Source organism: Antrostomus carolinensis, unplaced genomic scaffold (assembly GCF_000700745.2).
Source record: "Antrostomus carolinensis isolate BGI_N321 unplaced genomic scaffold, ASM70074v2 scaffold34380, whole genome shotgun sequence".
Classification (NCBI taxonomy): domain Eukaryota; kingdom Metazoa; phylum Chordata; class Aves; order Caprimulgiformes; family Caprimulgidae; genus Antrostomus; species Antrostomus carolinensis.
The window spans coordinates 13,274-32,420 of record NW_010289695.1 but is presented as its reverse complement, the minus strand read 5'-3'; the positions used below and the strand labels follow the sequence as shown (position 1 = coordinate 32,420).

At 37.0% G+C, this 19,147-nt stretch overlaps 1 protein-coding gene across 1 annotated transcript; it reads right to left on the bottom strand.

Moving 5' to 3' along the window:
• Positions 1 to 496: 496 nt before the first annotated feature.
• On the bottom strand, positions 497 to 18,821 carry LOC104519585 (ubiquitin carboxyl-terminal hydrolase 12). The gene is made up of 8 exons (XM_010171323.2): positions 18,747 to 18,821; positions 14,133 to 14,346; positions 13,013 to 13,239; positions 11,734 to 11,810; positions 10,721 to 10,804; positions 9,881 to 10,078; positions 7,783 to 7,861; positions 497 to 2,899 (listed from the first exon to the last, which is right to left on the bottom strand). The coding sequence occupies exons 3-8, from the start codon at positions 13,220 to 13,222 to the stop codon at positions 2,798 to 2,800; spliced, it is 750 nt and encodes a 249-aa protein (XP_010169625.2). The 5' UTR covers positions 13,223 to 13,239; positions 14,133 to 14,346; positions 18,747 to 18,821; the 3' UTR covers positions 497 to 2,797.
• Between the last annotated feature and the right edge of the window lie 326 nt (positions 18,822 to 19,147).

The following is a 19,147-nucleotide window of genomic DNA, read 5'->3' as shown; positions in this document are numbered from 1 at the left end:
ACTTCAGTGAACCACAGAGAAACGATGACCTGCCCCACAATGAACCTGAAAAGCTCCAAGCACATGGTACTATTTTTGCTTTTAAATGTCTCTGTTCCAGATCAGTCAGATAATATTTGCAAAAAAAAAAAATCTTACAGAGTCCAACAGCAAGGGGTGAAAGAGGGAGAAGGAAATCACAGGGAAAGGCAACAGCAGAGCTGCAGGGGATGATGAGGAGATGAAGGAATACCAGCAGTGGGATGGGTGTCAGGAGAAAAACCCCTGGGTAACCTCTCCTTGGTTTACCAGCACATCAGTTATGATCTATGACACCAAATTATTCATTTCTCTTGGTTTAAATCGCTTATGCACAGGTTATATCCACTAAAATGCAGTGGGGTCAGAATCCCTCAGCCAGCTGGTATGGAGGGAGAAGCCAAGGAGAGTGAGCAACTAACCAGTGACTTGTACTTCTGCCTCAGATCGAAATTCAAGGAAAAGCATTTGGGCCATGTGCATTTGATCATACATGACCTTTATTGGAGACAGGTGGGGTCATTTATTATACAGAAGTAACATCACACCATTCTCTTCCCATTTAATTGCTTTTAGTCTCCTTATAAATCTGTAGCAAAAGTGCACTTTTAACAGTTTTTAATCTATAGTATATATCTTTCAATATTATCTCTCAGTCAGGTATTTTATTTGTAAAAATGTATCACCAGATATACAAAATACATGTCTAGTGTACTACGTTAATTTTTGTATTTACTGTTTAGATTATTTTTAGCTCAGTGCTCTCTCTTCATTTTTTTTATTTTTTTTTATTTTTTTTCCCCCCCATTTTTTGCAAGACTTGGTGATGACAGTCTTCTGGTAGCGCTACCAGGAGAGGACTCACAGCTTGTGTGTGAACAAGGGGAGAAGACTTTAGCCAGGAACAATTTTCCCACAATAGGAACAAGATGATGAGAACATTTGCTGTTATTGAATGTGTCTCCTAAAATGACAGTACTCTGTATAATAAAAAATAATTTAAAAACCCAACGTCCATATTTTATCTTCTGGAAGAGGAGATGTGCCAGGAGAATGGAACCTGTACCCAGTTGGAATACAATGGTAATGATGAATTTGCATTTTGAAGACAGGAGTTAACTGCTAACATCACGTTTCTGGTCGTGATAAGAAGAAACAGATACATACAGCCACCACAAGAAACTGTTTGTGAAATGCTGTTTTCCTGAGGACAATATTTTGGTAAAATATTTTATATCCTGTACAAGCCACGGAATTGCATAAGTTAAACGTCCTCAAGAACAACAATCACTGGTATATACCACAAACGGCTGTGCTGGGAACAACCACACAGAGTACAGCTCTTGTGTTACCTAACAAGACGAAGAAAATAAAATATTCATTGCCACTGGTAGTTTAGAGCCAGCTGCGACAAGCTTTGGCACGGCAACAGGACTTTTCAAAAAGAAAACTGCAGAAGATTTTCGGAGATTTCTTACAAACTTCCTTAGTCTCTTCTTTCTAGTTATCCTTGAGATTATCATATATACACATGTAACGGATAATTACTTAATTTCAGTCTTCAAAAGACTAACAATTTCCCCTGATAAGCAAGGCCTATAGAGGTAAAACAATCAGAAGCATTCTTAGGGGGGGTGTTATGATTCCCAGATTGATACAAACATCACCGACAGATGATGAGGAACATTTAGCAAGGTAACGTCTGGGTTGGGTGGCTGGTTTTCCTTCTTACTTGTTCATTACCTTGAAGACTAAAAACAACTGGATTAGTTACATAAACAAGGCTTCCCTTGGTTAACCCTTCACAGTTAGTGCTGTTTCTGTGTATTAGCATAGATTCAAAATGCTAGTTGCATCAGTTTACTATGTATTGACTGAAATGTGGAACAGATCCTGTTTCAGAATGAGGGCACTTTTGGTTTACATAATAGCTCCAAGAAATGCTGTCACTTCAAACTTTGTACAGCAACTGGTTGCCAGATATATTCTTCAAAAGGCAACTACTTCTCTGCTCCCCTGAAATCTGCAGCAATGTGGCTCTGAGTCAAAACTTCTGCTTCAAAAGACAAATGCGCAACAGACTAGGCTGAATATGGATGAAGTTCTACACCTTCTGAAGAAGAAACAGGCCAGTAAAAATAAAAATATAAAAAGAAGCAGTGCTGTTAGTGTTATCTAAAACCAAGATAATCCATAATGGGGAAATTAACAATGCTGCAGAGAGTTTTTTTGTCTGTTTTTTTTTAGTAAAAATTACAGACTTGACATTTCCAATATGTCTTAGCTTTGTGCTGCTTTTCAAGTCTGAGTCACCAAAAATATCCAGCAACCAGCTGCTGTTCATATCCTAAAATATGCCTTCAGCTGACACTGAATATTGAAATCATTCTGCTAAAATACAGAAAAACAACGATGGCAGAAACCAAGGTATAGCCTCAGGCCAACATTAAATGGTAAAAGTTCTACAATGCTACTATCAAATCTCTTCTTCAGTTCATGAACAAATAAGCAGCCAGGTTTCAAGTAGAGGTAACACAGATTTTGGAAGATAGCACGTTAAAAAAAAGCCCAGAAAGAAAACTGGAACAAAAGCTCTTCTTGTTATGTCAGTCAGCACTCATCCTCCACGAAACGGCAGAGAGGAACCTTGATTCGCCCTGCTGGGTCTGTCCTGGTCCTACAGAAACAATGAGGAACTGCTTCTGCTGTCACAAATGTGTTCCATTTGGACATTTCTTGATCCCTTTTTTCTTTTATTTGTACACACGTATCTTTTGTCTTAGTCTCTTGACTGGTAGAAGAGGATATATCCAGATTCTGAGTTTTTGGAAATGTCTGATGTTAACCCATAGAATTCTTCAATGGCCTGGGCATCAATTTTCTGAAAATTGATGAGATTATAATTAGTGTCAATTAAAACACAAACCTAAGAATCCCTCTCCCAGACAAAGCATTACTTTCAGTTCTTGGGGGTGATGCTGGAAAGCCACACAGTATTAATACAATAATATTTCAATATCATTGAATCCAACCAAATACAATAAAACATTTTTTTCCACTTACTACCTTATTCACTATTGAAAAAAAAAAGAAATCAAGATGAAATAATAAACCTCTCAGAACTGGTGCACTTGTACGCTGGACTATAAAAAAAGAGGTCAATGAAAATGTATCCTTAAAAGAGTACATGTCATTTTTATATTTGCTTTCTCATTCAGACTGGTGTTACCTTTCCCGACTAGAGGTCTGTAATGTAAATGAGAAAAACAAAAAAGCAGTCACTGATCAGCAAAGAATATTTTTGTACAGTTGGGAGTCCATAAGGACCCTCTTGAGCAGATTTAACATTCAGATAAAGTAATTCCAGATTTTAAAGTTCTTGTGACCCTTGTACACAGAGAAGTCCTGCAAGTGCTACTCGTAATCATACCATGAAATCTGTGGATCTCATCCAATTATGACTTTCTGGTCTTAGAAGAGCTTTCTGTCCTTAGGATTTGCTGGTACAATGTCTACTGGAATATTATCACAACATTTGTATTTGAAGAGAAATTATTTGCCATATTAACAGAATTAAATGGTCTAAGTTGTGAACTATGTGCAGAAAAGCAGTTTTTCATTTTATACTCCAACCAGCAAGGCCTGTAGGGCATTTTATAAGGCTTTTAAAGATGCCAGTTCTACAGTCTTGATAGAGCTTTTAAAAATGCAAGTTCTACAATCTCAGTCTCCTGAGAACAACTGGCTGCACAGTACTGAACTCAATTCTGCAGTCAGTGGAGAGCAAGCACAGAGACCAGAACAATTAAATAAAATACTCCCAGCTCAGCACTCCACTGTGTTTTAGTATTTTAAAATACCTTTAGGACTCTGGATCCACAGAGATGAGAAGCTGAAGTAGCCTGGATTTGTTGTGGAGGACTAAAAGGAGACTACCTTAAAGTTTCCCTTTATTTGCCAAGGAATAAAGTTGAGGAAGCAAAGAAACGTTCAGAATACAAGAGGCTCTGGGTTGAACACCTGCTTTGATCGGGAGAGGGAGTAGCAGAGACCAACTTGTGCATACAGTTTAAAAGAAAAACATAGTAAGTGTCCAGAAGATGCACCAATTGCAGGACAGAGCTGCAGAAATTCTCCCTTGAACAGTTCCATTAAGTATTTTCTGTTAAAAAAAGAAAAAAAAAGGAGAGGGGGAAAAACCTCCAAATAGATGTTTTGTCTTTCTCTTCTCCATTCAAGGACTTCAGAGAAGCTGAAATACCCTACTGAGGGCTTTTGCATTTTCACACAATTTATTAATATAACATCTACTACAAACTGGTAGATACACATTTTAACAGAAAAACAGCAAAAGAACATTCTTCAATCCTTGTAATATATTTAGCAGACAACTCAAGCATGTTTTATTTTAAGTGCCAACTAACTTGCCATGAAATCAAGTCTATTTCCACTGCTCATTTGGAATGCAACTCCAACACTTGATAAAAATTAATTCATCCTACAGATATTTTTAGTTTTATCACAGCAAAACTGACTTCCTTTTTTAATTTCACTACCCACAGAAAACGCAGTGGAACCAAAAGAAGATTATATAGACTCTATTCTTCCCATCCTTATTTGACCAGATATATTGTGGACAGCAAAGTTTTACCCATTTGCAGCGTTAGAGTGACAACTGGCTGATGGTTTCACAACTACTCTTGGGTTTCTGCAGCCTCACCTAGCACTAAGATGATTTTTCCTGTTAATCCAAACCAAATCCTTTTCTTGCATACCATTCCCAGCATTCAACTGAAAGCTGCAAATCTCTGAACAAATACTTAAGCAAAGACATACAATCCTTCTCCCCCTTTTCTGTTTGGAGAACTCCCTGGATGGACTCTTTTCCTTCTCTGTTTCAGATCAACATTGTCACGGTGATGTATCACCTAGCAGCTCTAATGACAACGTGTCAAACTAGTCAGAGATCATCATTTACCCAGATTTCCCAATTAATTTTGCTTGGCACAGTATCCCATTTGGACTGATTTGCCTCCTGGATTTGATGCAGTTGCTTTTCACATATGCTGTAGTATGTTTGATCATCAATTATCTTCAATTTAATTGAAAGTTGGCCTTCCAACCAAATGCAAACAAATAAATATGACTTCACCACTTCTGACATTTAGTGGGTAATAAGGATAAACTACTTCCTATTGACAGTTCAGAGCTATTAATTCATATCATTTGCCAAAAATGCAACAGAGCTTTTTAACTGTATTTAAGGGGAAAAAGCTTTCTCCTGCGTTCTCTTTCAGTTGCAGTATCTGTATACAGGTACAGGGGCTTTGGACTCATCTTCTGAAGTCTGATGACAAATCTAATACCTGTTTTGTTATTTAGCCAGTTCATACCTAAAATGTTAAGTCTCCAAAGCTTAAAAAAAAAAATAAAAAAAATCTGCTTTCATATTGTTATAATCTCTGAAAAGCAGAAGGCTCCCGTGGCTAGCCCTAAAACCAGACACTTACGCAGAGTTCATGTTTTAGGGGCTTTGGGGTTTTTTGGCCACTCCACTTTTGAAGACAACCTCTGCAATGTCATACATAGCAATACATTTCCTGTGGTGTCACCTTATGGTCAATTACAAGCAGTTTGAAAACAGTACTTGGTCAAGTTCAGAGTAGACAGTTAAATCTCTAGGCAGCGGATGGAACCGACAGCAGCTTTCCTTCACTTTTTCAGTGAACAGCCTACAGCACTAGTAAGAAACTAATTCTCAAGAGCTGATGACTAAGCCAGGAAAGAGAACAGAGGAGAAAAACTGCAGTTAATTCTTCCAGCAGCCTGAAGCATCAGGAGAGGAAGAGCAGTTTCCACTATCCTGTTCTCTTTGATCGCTGAATTGCCAGAAATTCAGGTGACTTCCAGAAAGAAGGTCAAGGAAAGAGAACAAGTGGTACTTCCTAGACAGAGGGAGGGGAGAGGTAAGCTTCATCTTCACCACGCACTGAGAAGGTAGGAGCAGCTACAATGGATAGTCAGTGGAGAGATCCTCTGGACCAACCCAGCAGGAATCCTTATGCCACACTTTTCAAAGCAGGTCATGGAGCAACTTGTTCATCAGAAAGGGCCAATGATCTCAAATGACTCATGTATGAAACTCTCATGTGCGATTTTTCATGCCCTCCACCAGTAAGAAAAACAAAGGCTAAATTTAACAGAAAACAAACACCATATGCAAACATCAGCCAGAGAGAGTCTTCTAGCAGGAAAAGGAATGTTAAGACTTCTAAATCCGCAGCTGGGGCAGAGGTGGTGCTAAAGATCAGGGCTACATTGCTAATCCTAATCAAGACAGGGAAAACTCAAAGAACCATGAAAAACACAAAAAAATTTAGAAATTTCAGATCAAAGAGTTTTATTTTTACACCATTTTAGATAAATTGTAAAAGAAGATGAACTTAAGAAAGCCATAATTAAAGTCAGAGAAGCAACGTAAAAAAAAAAAAGCATCCCTGTGGGAGAGAGGAACCACATTCTAGCTTACTTGTGATAGCTCCTTGAATTTATTGTCCAATAACAGATAGTGTATGCTTTGAAACATCTATAAAAGCACCAACAGTGTTTGCAGATAAAGAGAAATTCTGTTTTGACCTAAAAGCTAAGATACAACGTAGAAGTGACTGATAAAAAACAAATAGAAAACAACAAGATGGTAATTTTGCATCTGCTTTTAAAATGTAAAGTTTATCTCCTGGATGAAAAAAGACAGTGAACACTTGCATTTAAAAAGACTGAAGTGAAAACTATTTCTAAAATTAGCTGACACAATTACGTACTTCGTCCATGACAGAAACAGGAAAATAACCCTCAAAATATAACAATGGAAGAAAGGCAACTGTTCAGTCATAGAAGCTATCCAAATCACCAGGAAGTCACCCTGACATGCAAAGCTAAGCAATGGTTAAAACAAAATATAATTGGAGAATGTCCTACATCGTCTTTATTTCAACACAAGCAAGGATTTTGCTGTACCTATTTAAACACTTAGCATCAGGCCTTTACCTTGACGATGACATCTCAGAGGCAAACAGTACATTTTCATCTTCACAAAAAGCAGTTCTACTGTGGAATTTGTTCTACTATTTGATACTTGCTTAATAATTATGTGAAATACATGGATATGTAATTTTTTTTTTACTTTTATATAGCCTTTATTAGTCTTCATAGATATATTAGTAGAAAAGTTAAGGGAAAATTTGCTTGAGCAGACTGTTTAAACACCATTGCAAATAGCCCCAAAATCTTTGCATACCCTCAGGACCTTACTGCAGTCTCCCAAATATTTTTTTACAGTTTTTCTACACTTCAATTTGTTGGGGAAAACTGCCTACAAAAGAGTTTAGAAGTTCTTAAACGCAGCAATGAAATGCAACTAGCACAAAGCAAGTTGGCAACAAAAAGGAGCCCAAAAGGTGGGCTGAAATAAGAACATCTCAGATTTTGAATTCAGACAGTTGTGGTATTTCAGCCTGAACGAGCACACACCACCCCACATCTGAGGTCAGCCCTCGTGTTGGGTTGGGTTGCCCTGCTCCATACTACTTCTGTAACAAAGATGCACAAAAATGCTGACGTTTACTCCTGAAATGTCCAGAATTATTCTGTGCACAGGTTTTGCTGAAATACTTCCACAGGTACAAAAACTAATCCCAGACATAAAAACAGAGGTGGAGAGTGATACTGTCTACACTTGTTTTCACCATGTAAAAGCATACCTACCTCTACAATGTCATCATCAAACAGCAACCAAAAGCCATGGCTCTTCACAATGGTGATATAATGTCCACGATTTGGACCACTGCCAGAAATAAAGGATTGAAGACTTATTACTTTTGTGCCTACAAAGGCAGGACCATTGCTCTCCCACATGATTCCACCTATTACTGGCAGAGTTAGACTTCCCCAGCTCTTATCGTTGTCTAATGCTACTCGTAACATTGTTTAGGTTCTTAAGACTTTGCCAAATTGCTTGAATTGAAATTTCTGTCTTTGCCACTTGCCAAATACAATATACTCAAAATACGTAATTTTGTAAATATTTCAGATAGTCATTCAAATATTTCAAAAAACAAAATGAAGAGTCAGTTATTTCAGTCACTGTTTTGTTGCATTCAGCACTGCTGACTATTTCTGAGTATTCTGACAGCTGTTCCAAAATTTTAATGGACTGTCTCTCTGAAACATTTTATTTGCACAGGAGATATTTTTTTTAATTCTTAGTACAATGTAGCCTATGGTTGACTGCAGACAGGCTTTCTGCCACTGCTGTTCCCACTTTTCCAGTGTCAGTTTCCCAGTCTGATTCTATCACCTATATCCTGAACATTTAGCTTGAAGGGCAGGGACAACAAAATGACCTAACTCAAAGGGAGATGGATCTGCAGAGTAAAGGCAGGCAGACTGCCCTGAAAAGGTAGTGGTTTGAGATAACAAACTATATGGATGGAAAACTATCAATCTACTAACCTCAAATTCTGACAGAACAGTCCAGGGACACAGTCGGGGGGGAAAAAAACCCAATTCCCTCCGGCTTTACTTTGTACTTAGGATCTGCATAAGGCTTTGAAACAATCTATATACATATCAGCTTTAGGCAAAAAAAAAAAAGTACTACTCTAGTCCTTCCAGAATTATTAATACGCTTAAACACATTACCTGTCACTGAATGAAACTTTTTTGTTTAGAGCAACTAACTGAAAAAAAAAAAGGGCAAAATATTTAAAACAAGTTCTGAGAACAAAACCGTATTTTCTAAATATTGTTCTTAAGCCTTTGGTAAGTCCCTAGTAAGAACTGAAATCAGAAGAGTAACAGGACTCCTGTAAGACCCATACAAGACAACTGCTTTGAGAAGAAAAAGCAAAGCCATTTAATACATCTGAATTATTAATCCCCATTGCTAAAACATAAAAGTGTAGTCACAGGTATAGCAAATTAAGAATCTATAGAAGAAAAGGCACAGGATGAGATCTTCATATAATAAAAATAAATAACAAATAGCACAACTGTACCACAACAGAAATCTAGAATTGTATGTAGTTTATCGATACTAAATCTATGCAATATTAGTGTGTTGATTATACTGTCTTGCTCCTCACAAAGATGTCTCAAAACATTTGTGTGCTATAACTACTTATTACTTCAAAACTCACACTTCCAGAAGGCAGTTATGTTTTTTTTTTCCCTTTCATGACTGTTTTTTTTCCTAAAAGTGCTTAATTTTTTTTTCTCTTTGCTTTTAAAAAACAACAACAACAACAAAAGAGAGTAAGGATATTTTAAGAAATCAGCAGTATACAGTTTATTCCACATGGTGGCACCATCTTCTATAAAAACTTCAATGGTTTATCAAGTAGCAACATAAGAACTGTAACTTAATTCTATTTTAGTAAGTGTTTTCACAAGATTTGTTTTATTTAATTTAGCTTTCCTGGAACGTAGGGTTGTGGGTGGGGGCTTTTTTGTTGGTTCTGGTTTTGTTTTGGTTTGTTTTTTTTTTTAAAGACTGCTCTTACCTTGTTCAAAGAACTTGTCTGAATTGCCACCATCTTTTAAAGCTGTCAAAAAAGCAAACCTTAGACTGTGTACTAAGAAAGCAAAATTTAAAACCGTGAAAAAGTAGTAAAAAAAGACTGAAACACTTAAAAAAAACCAAAGCAAACCACACCACAACTTTTGGACAACTAGCTCTGATGCTGCTTAGCATGCTCCCATGTTGTCAGCCACTGTATTGTTATAAAACTGCATATGGATGACAAACTCCTTTTAAATTTCAGGAAAAGGCATTTAAGGTCCAGAAAGCACAAAACCAACATACCTGCCACAGTGAACAACTACAGCCACGAGGTCATACATTCTGTCAGGATTTGTAGCATCTCCTGAAGTGTTAAAGAGCCGGAGCTCCAAGGGAAAGACTACACGGTAGGAGAGTTTGGTGTATCGATGAAGCTGGTCCATGTATTTGAACCTTTTTAAGTGCAGAGCTAGAATCATGGGCAACTTTTTCACTCTCATTCTGAATCACAAAAATATGTTAAATAAAGAAACAAGGTATTAGCAGATCACCTAAAACAAAGCTTTGTTCAAGAACAGTTTCAATATGAAGAAGCTTCTTAAACGGCATCTAAAATGTTGATGAAGATTTTTTAAAGGCTGCTTTTCTCATGTATATTCCAGCGAGAACAGATTAACTACCCAACTGACACCTGAATGCAGGACAACAGTCTATGCTGAAAATATCAATTTTTCATCACATCAATGGGAAGAAAGAGATGGAATATTACCTGTCTTGCTGTTCTGACTTCGACCAAGTATGAGGTAAGAAATAAGATTTTTGTATATAGTATTTTTAGCGAAAGCAGATGGGATGGTTTTCAGTGGTTTTAAGATGATTAATGCTAACTGGGGAAAATGTGAATGTCTGGAAGCACCAGATATAAGCTCTTCTGTGAGGAATATAAAATTCACCTCCTCATTTCTCTCTGATAAGGTTACCACAAAGTTACTTGGTCTCCCCACCTTTCCTTTCTCCCCTCACTACCAAATACAGACCTAAAGAGTCCTACATTTTCTTTTTACTGAATTCACAAGGTGTATTTTTCCAACAGCTGCTCATTTGAGGAGAACATTTACATTAGCCTGCATATTTGAATCTTACCTCTTCTGTGCTTCCTGTTTACTGCGGCACTGCTCACAATAGTATTTATATTCACTGCACAGAGTTTCAGTATTACTAAATCCTCTGTAGAAATGGAAGAAAAGTCAGATAAGCAGTGATATTCAGTCAGACCATCCAGTTAAAAGTTACTGCTAACAATGCTGAAAAAAAATCTAAGTACACACAGAAGATTAAATTCCTCTTATTCATATTGTTTATACCCCCCAAACACATTTTAGGTGCATTTGTCCCAGTTTTGGGACGTAATATCAATGTTCAGATGGAAAAACCTGGAAATTACAACCTCAAGTATGAACCGCATACTTTCTGGGCAGTTGAACATGACAGGTACTAAACAGCAATAAGGTGATTGTGTTTTGTTTCCAAAGGTATCCACTCCATGTTTTCTTTGGTGGCAGACATTAAATGTTAACACCTATAGTCATTAGCCACTGACTAGCCAAAGTCTGGATTATCTTTCAGCTCCTAGCAATTATACATCATTATCAGCTATTAAAAAGCCTGATGCTACACACAACTTGCAGTATCCTAGCAGCTGCTAAGCCTTGGATCTAGCAATAAAATACATGGAGCAAATTTCTAACAGAAAAAAAAAAAAAAAAATCTGACCACAAACATCAGGCCAGACAACTGAAATGTAATAGCAGTATTAAAATAAACAAGAATTTATTATGAAACCAAACATATCATGGTTTTGGTTTTGATAAAACCCAATTATATGATGTAACAAATTAAAATTCCCATAAAAGAAAGTGAAAATCAATCTCACCTGCCACTAAGAAATCATTGTACTCATTAACTACTAAAAACTATTAAGAAATTAGCAGCTTCAAGAACCCATGATAAAGATAAAACAAACAGCACTCTGAACAGAAGGTATTTTACCATAAGTCAAAGCCTACAACTATTGCACAACAGAGCAACTGATCTAGGCTCTTCCCTCCTGACCAAGGGCAGGTATTTTTTTTCCATTCTCAAATATTTTCATTTACCTTAGACAGTGTGTAATTGATGTATTTTGTTCCACATCAACCGATAGATCCAGAAAGTCCTCATCTTTGCTACTAACCTTGAAAAAAATAAGAAGAAATATTTCATAGCAGTTTAGAACTGGCAGATTTCTTTGAACCATTTCTGGAATGGTGCAGTGTCCTTGTTCCAAGTAGAGAGCTTCAAGATAAAAAATAAATATACACACATAGAGAGGCCCTTTCCCGAGGTAAACTAAAACTGAAGAAATAATCTGATGCGTTGTGACAATCCAGAGAGGAATATTAAAACAAAACAAAACAAACCCACAAAAACCAACCAAGCCCAAAAACTTTTCTTGCAAAACATCTCTCCCCCTTGAGACTTCAAGACACAACTGCTTACTTCACTGGCAAAACCATGTTTTTAACCACTTGGAGCTGGAGAAGCTTTAACCGTATTCCACTCTGCTTTATAGACTGCTACAGCTTTCTGCTGCATTTGAGAGTTTAATACTAATACTTAGAGGAAATGCAGAAGCAGGCAGATGGGTTTTCAATTAAATGGGTTAGCAGTTAGGAAAACTATCTTTCCATTTGTGGAACAGTCACATTTCATTCCAAAATTCTCGAGACAGAATCTTATTAATGTCATTTTTAGAGCTTCTATTCACCACATAGCCATAATTTTAGATTTAAAATGCCAAGAACAGTCATTTCAGTTGTAATCACTTCTCTTGTTTTCTCTCCCCATCTGGGTTTGCATTTTTTTTTTTTTAGAAATGTTAAATTAGACATAGCACATGGCTAACTACAAATTCTTAGTCTGAAGGTGATGTAGTTCTTCCAATTCTAGACTTCGTGGCACTTCTTTTGCCCTCAAATAGAGTGACCATGGATGAGCACCAAGCAGCACAGACTTCCAGTTCAAGAAATTCAGTTAATCCCAGAGTTAAATAAATAGCGAGCAACTCTGATGTAGAAACACAACATAAACTATCAATCACTGACACAGGGAATAACATGAAGACAAAAAGGCTGCTTATATCAGCCAGGTGCAGACTGCCTTGATGGAAACAGGGAGGAACAGAAAAAACACTACGCTTTTTCTGAGAAACATACCTTAATGAGTATTGGTTTGAACAGAGAGGTGATACAGTCATAAAATAGGCTATGCTCCATATTTTAATAGAGAGAGTGCAATTTCATCTATCCTAATAAATGAAAAAGTGTGCTTAGTATTAGGGAAAATGATCCAGAACCTGGGAGAAATCTAAGAGGTTTTGTTTTGGTTTAAACGTACAGCCTCACAGTTAAGACATCTGGTTTCATTGGTTAGTGTTCCTTGGAAGATTTCATGGACCCACGTCAGATCAGTCTTGTCTCCTTCTTCACTCTCAATGCTGCCATTCTGGAGTTTGCCATTCTGCTTCTCCTGCTTTTTCTCTTCTTGTAGTAAGTCAGCAATAGTGTTAAGTAAGTAGTTTAGGAATTCGTGTGCATCCTGCTGCATATAATTATCAAATAATTCTGGAAAGGAAGAGATCAAGGAGAATGAAAAAATACAGATACTTCACAATACCAAGTTACTATGTTCTTAGCAATCAGTGCGTGCCCTTCCCACTTCTCTACTCTATTACACAATCGTGGGTTACACTGTTGAGATTCTTTGAAGAATTGTACTTTGTTGTTCTCAAAATGGATGTCAGGTTACCCTCACCTATTTCTCAGGTTACAAGGAACAGGCAATTGAAAAATAACATAAAGGAAACTTAGTCTGGGCATTTATTGGAACTGAAGAAAATCATGATTGTTGGTTGGGTTTTTCTCCCCTCCTTTTTGATAGGGAGAGAAATAAAGAAATTCAGATTTGTTGCCTTGGGACATTAGTTCATTAAGTCCAGCATCAAGGGACAAAAATCCCCTATTATAAGTTCATTATCATTTTAATTTCAAGCAGGGATGGTAAATAAACATACAGAACTTTTCCTCACAAAGTATCCCCGAGAAATAACCGCTAGTTCTTATCATAAGGAATTTATCCTTGCACAGACGTAAGAAAGCAGGCTAAAAGCAGTTAAGTTTCTTTCAAGAGTTCAACTTCGACAGAACACAGTGCCAATGTGGAATAACTGGCCTACCGAGACGTGTGCACACGCTCTGTGCTTGATCTAAGCAAGTACAGAAACAAAGATATCTAGATGATCCTCTTGCGACACAGCACAGTTCTGATATCAGCTCTGCTCCTACGCTGCAGAGGTGCTGAAATTCACACCACAAACAGGAGCTGAAAAATCTTCCCAAAATCTGTTAAAACTTGACAATTTGGACTCTCTTAAAAAGGGAGCTGTGTTTACATTTTCTATGCTTAAATCTGCATTAAATTGCTTAAATCTGCATAAAAATTTAATTTATTCATTTACCATTTTCTTTCCTCAATCGGGAAATAAATTTCTTGGGTGGGATGACTCCCACCTTCTTCTTTTGCGTAGCAATACTGTTGAAGAGATCAGAGAGGCATGTCAGGAGGCTTTCCTTCTTTCGAGGCTGCACTTTGTATGCCAAAACTTTTTCCCGAAATGGACGACAAAAATAAAGTGCCTGTAAGACTGAGTTGCAGTAGCAGGTATTGCCGAACTGGTTAAAACAGAACAAAAGGAAAACAAAAGTTTTCATATTAGGTCTGTTAAAGAGTAGTAACAGAAAGAGGTTGCTCATTACGACTGTCACGTACTGAAAATGGAAAAGTCATCTGTCAGAGTTTATTTACCAGGGAAATACTAGCAGGCATGGTGTGAAAGACTCATCCTTGTATCATCACAGCTGGTAACAGCAAGAAAAGGAAGAGAAGACAACTATCACAGTGATATTGGGCACAAAACAAAAACAAAGCAGGAAACCACTGGTAAAAAAAAAATCCAATTGAGAGCTCATCACAAAATTAGAACTTCTGGAGACACAGCATGCTACTAATCCTGATAGGGGAGATCCTGCTGATACTGATGTGGAGGGGTGCCAACAGTACAGCAGAACAGAGGGGCAGGAAAACAGAGAAAGGAAGAGACAGCACCCATCAGCATCACTGCATCCCAACTGCATCAGAGTAACGAGCTCAACGCATGAACTTGTATGTTAGATTTGCCCGTGTCAGACATGCAAAGTATTTTTAGAGATAGTTAGCAAGGTACATGTTAAATATTTCCTGTTTATAATGAACTATTATCAGAAGTACATGCAGGCAAATTCAAAGAGCAGCTGTTTTACATCTGCCATATCTGAAGGCAGTGTCATTTTAGAGAAAGGTAGAAAGCAATAACAACTTCCAGAGGCACTGCTCCACACTGCTTAACAAGAAGAAACTCTCAGACCACTCAGATATTAGCATATCACCCACAAGAAATACACCATGTTTTTTTGAGTTATTTCGTTGCAATTTATTGGGCAACTCTATTGCACAATGCTGTTGCTTCAAAAATGTGAAACAAATTCTGGGTTTGCCAGTCACCAGATAGTCTGGTAATGAGATGCTGCATCTAAAGAGCATTGAGAGCAAAACATTTTCAACAAAACAAGTGCACAAATCTGACTACAGAACACAGACTATTTTGTTAAGTGGTAGTCAGAGAATATGGCCACTACTGTTCACCAAAATTTGGTGTGATTACTGTAGCAGAATGATTTCAAATTAATAATCAGTCTGCTGACTGAAACAGAAAATTAACAATTTAATTCATACAGCTTAGAAGGTTACAGCATTATAGTTACATTAACATTAATTCATACCATATGCAAACAACACAGAACAATAGTTAAAACTCATTGACATGGGGAAAACAAATACGCAACCCGAACAAACACGTGAATTAGCAGAGAACTTAAATCATATGCTTGTTAGTGACCTACGAAAACAAATAAGCATCATGATAACTAAATTTGCATAAAAGACAAAATAGGCAAGATAACTACCAGAAGTCTGATTAATTATTATTGTTTTCAGATGAGGTATCTAATATCTTTGTCTACAATAATCCCAGACAATCAAGAGACAGAACTAGAAATTAGTCCTCTTACAAAAACCTGGAAGGTCACAGCGCATCTTAAGTCAAAAAAGTTTACGAGGCAAGTAATTAATGATATTTCAGGACTGTATTCATGGAGAAATCATGTCAAAAAGCAAGAAGTCAGCTGGTTATACATGTCCTGCTTTGATGCTACCCACGTAGAGAGAAATTATTAGAAACAAACTAAATGGAAGACTTAAAGGAGTTACAGAATTAAAATTCCATCCAAATAACTTTAAAAATTCCTGACAGTAAGATGCAAGATGCTTTGCAGTAGCCATATGGCGAAAGATTCACTTTGTGGGATGTTTTAGGTTTTTAAAATGTCCTTCTAAATAGTATTTCAGCTCTCTCTGTTTGCTGCCACCTTTACATAAGAGTAACAGGAAAGAATTTTTATTCCTGAAATCAGTATCTTGCATGCTAGCATTTTAGGTATGCACTGCATGCCAAGTACTTTATAAAAAGACCACGTCATGCATTTTATGTCAGTAATTCTTTCGTTTTTTCATGTTAGAACAAAATCCTTCCGACTCTGAGTGATTCACAGCCTTGGGAAACTTCTGGACATCTCAATTATTGATCTACACTTCTCTGTATTAGAGAGTTTTCCACAAATTAACAGTATTACATAGCAGCATCACACTCAAACTACAATTGATTTGCATTCAGAAGTACAAATCTTTCCAATCTTGATATTAACTTTGTTAGAAATTCTGCCTGAAAAAAAAAGGGGGGGCTCTAACCATTTGTCTTTGACAGAGCCACCAAAACCAGGCTGGCGAGGCAGTTCTCAATGGGCTGATAAGCATTTCCAAACCTGGAGCTACACACACGGTTCAAATACACAAATAGTGTGTAATGTGACCTAAAGTAGAAATGAAAAACAGGTACAAACACATAGGTTTTAAAATCTTTTTGTCATGGTTTCTTTGGTACAAATAAATATTTTAAATAGATGCCAAAGTGCAGGTTTCTTTGCTTAAAACCAACTGTATTTAGAGTCAACATTACCTAACTTCATAAGAACTTGTAAAATTTTACACTTTCAATGTAAAAATAATTTTTGAAGGCTTATTTTAAGATAGAAGCTTCTTAACACAGAATCCCAGACTGGTTTGGGTTGGAAGGGATCTAAAAGCTCATCCAGTTCCAACCCCCCTGCCAGCAGCAGGGACACCTTCCACTAGACCAGGTTGCTCAAAGCCTCATCCAACCTGGCCGAGAACACTTCCAGGGAGGAGCAGCCACAGCTTCTCTGGCCAACCTGTCAAGGATTTCTTCCCAATATCTCCTCTAAACCTACCCTCTTCCAGTTTAGAGCCATTATGCCTTGTTCTATCACTAACATGAAAACTGAGATTAAATTCTGGAATTAAAACATTATTCCATCCCTCTTAGACTTCAGTTCAACATTACACGTAATCTAAGTTAACATGCTGTCAGAAGGAGCAGTCAGACCCTTCTCCCACATACTCTGCAGCCGCTCCAGCAATAGTTTGACTGCAGGCAAGCTGGTTCAGCTCACTGATCCGAAGAGAAAATGACTATTTAAAGTATAAATTTTAAAGCCTCCATTGTCCACGGGTTCAGCACCTGATTCTCTTTGCAGTGCAACCGCACATTTACTAGTACTGATGCTGAAGCTATGAAACTGCGCTCTTTAAAGTGCTCTAATTAACTTCAAATCACAAAAGAACTGGAAATAACTTAGGAAAAAGCTCCGAAGAACAACAGCATGAAAATGATTATCCTAAAGAAATGACAAGGAATAAAGCACAACAGTATTAGTCATATTTTGTCCTTCAAAACAGAGAATGGATGTGGTTATAATAATACTGGTTATTTTTAGAATGCTATTTTTCTTCTTCACACTATTCATCGCTCTGCTATTTATGTTACAACTGGAGATACCTTCCATTTTTCTCATTATGGTGCAAACCTCAGCAGCTTTGGAATGGCCATTAACACCATACTTCAGGAACATAACTCAATGTGTTTAGATAGTTTGGTGCCTGAGAACACAAACTGCTAGAAGTCAGTTAAACGGGTTTGTGATGAGCTGCAACAAGTAACACTTCAGTAGCAATGTTAGCCTTATGTGGTGTGTCAAAAGACAGATCATCTTTCAGTTTTCAACAAAATGTACACAGAGGACCAGCAAACAGAAGTGTACTTATGTTTCTAATGTGTTTTGACAAAATTGTATTTTCACATCATAAATATGATGCCACAGCTATTGTTTCTATTAACTAACTTCCTATATTCATTGGTAAAAGATGTCACAGGTGCCAACAGCTGCCTTTCTCCTCCATTCTCTCTATTATTAATTTAGGTAGACAATCCTTATCGCCCAACAGATCCCAGCCAAGTGAGATCTACACCAACTGACACATACAAAAAAACACATCTTTCTAGAAGGATCTGCTGTTACACAAGGCTGTCAAAAAATAAAAAGAGGAGTATTACACTACATGTAAGAAAATTACCAACCAAGTCAATGTCATTCATCTCCTGGCTATGTCCTTGCATAGAAAAACATCCACTAATCCTGTGAGCAATGCGTTTTTAGAAAAATAACACACTTTCATTTTTAAACCTCAAAGCACCTGCAGCATCAGTATAAAATCAAATCTCTCTTATCTAGGAGAGCGTATGAACAACGCACACAGTACTTTATTAGTTAATGCCCTTTCCAGCTAATAATTAAAATTCTATAACTAGAAATATATCCAAGGAGGAAGGTTTCTCTTAAAGACTTTATTATAAGCATACTTATTTTTCTGTATGCAAGATTAAATTTTCACCTTGGTTAATAACAAGGCACAGCACCATCCTACAGGATGTGGGGTCCATTCAGAGTCCCACTTTAAGTTCAAAGTGCTCACAGATTAAGTTCTAACAGAGAATCCTGTTCAAGTCTAAATTAGGATATGAATTAAAACACAGCATTTCAGCCATAGAAAATGCACTTACATTGACCAAGCCAAAATAATGCTCATTCACAGGGAACTGTTCAGGACCAATCTCTTTCTCCAAAGCAGAGGCATTGGCGCCCTAAAAAGAAACAATACGTTTATGTCAGAGAAAAAAAAAAAAAAAATCCTAAAAAAAAAATAAAAATCCATCAGAATTCATACTACTCCTATAAAAACAAAGAAGCTGAGAAAATAAGTTACTTCCATTGGGAACTAGCATCTCATGTTTCCTGTGTTCTTCAATATAAAATCAATATGATGCTTTATCATTATAAGAGGTACCATGGTTTAACTTAAAAACTCATCTTCATCAGCCAGAATTAGAGCTATCTGATCTAACAGAAGGGGGGTTTGCATTGGAATTCATTTCAAAGTTAACAATAAGAAATTTGTTCTCAC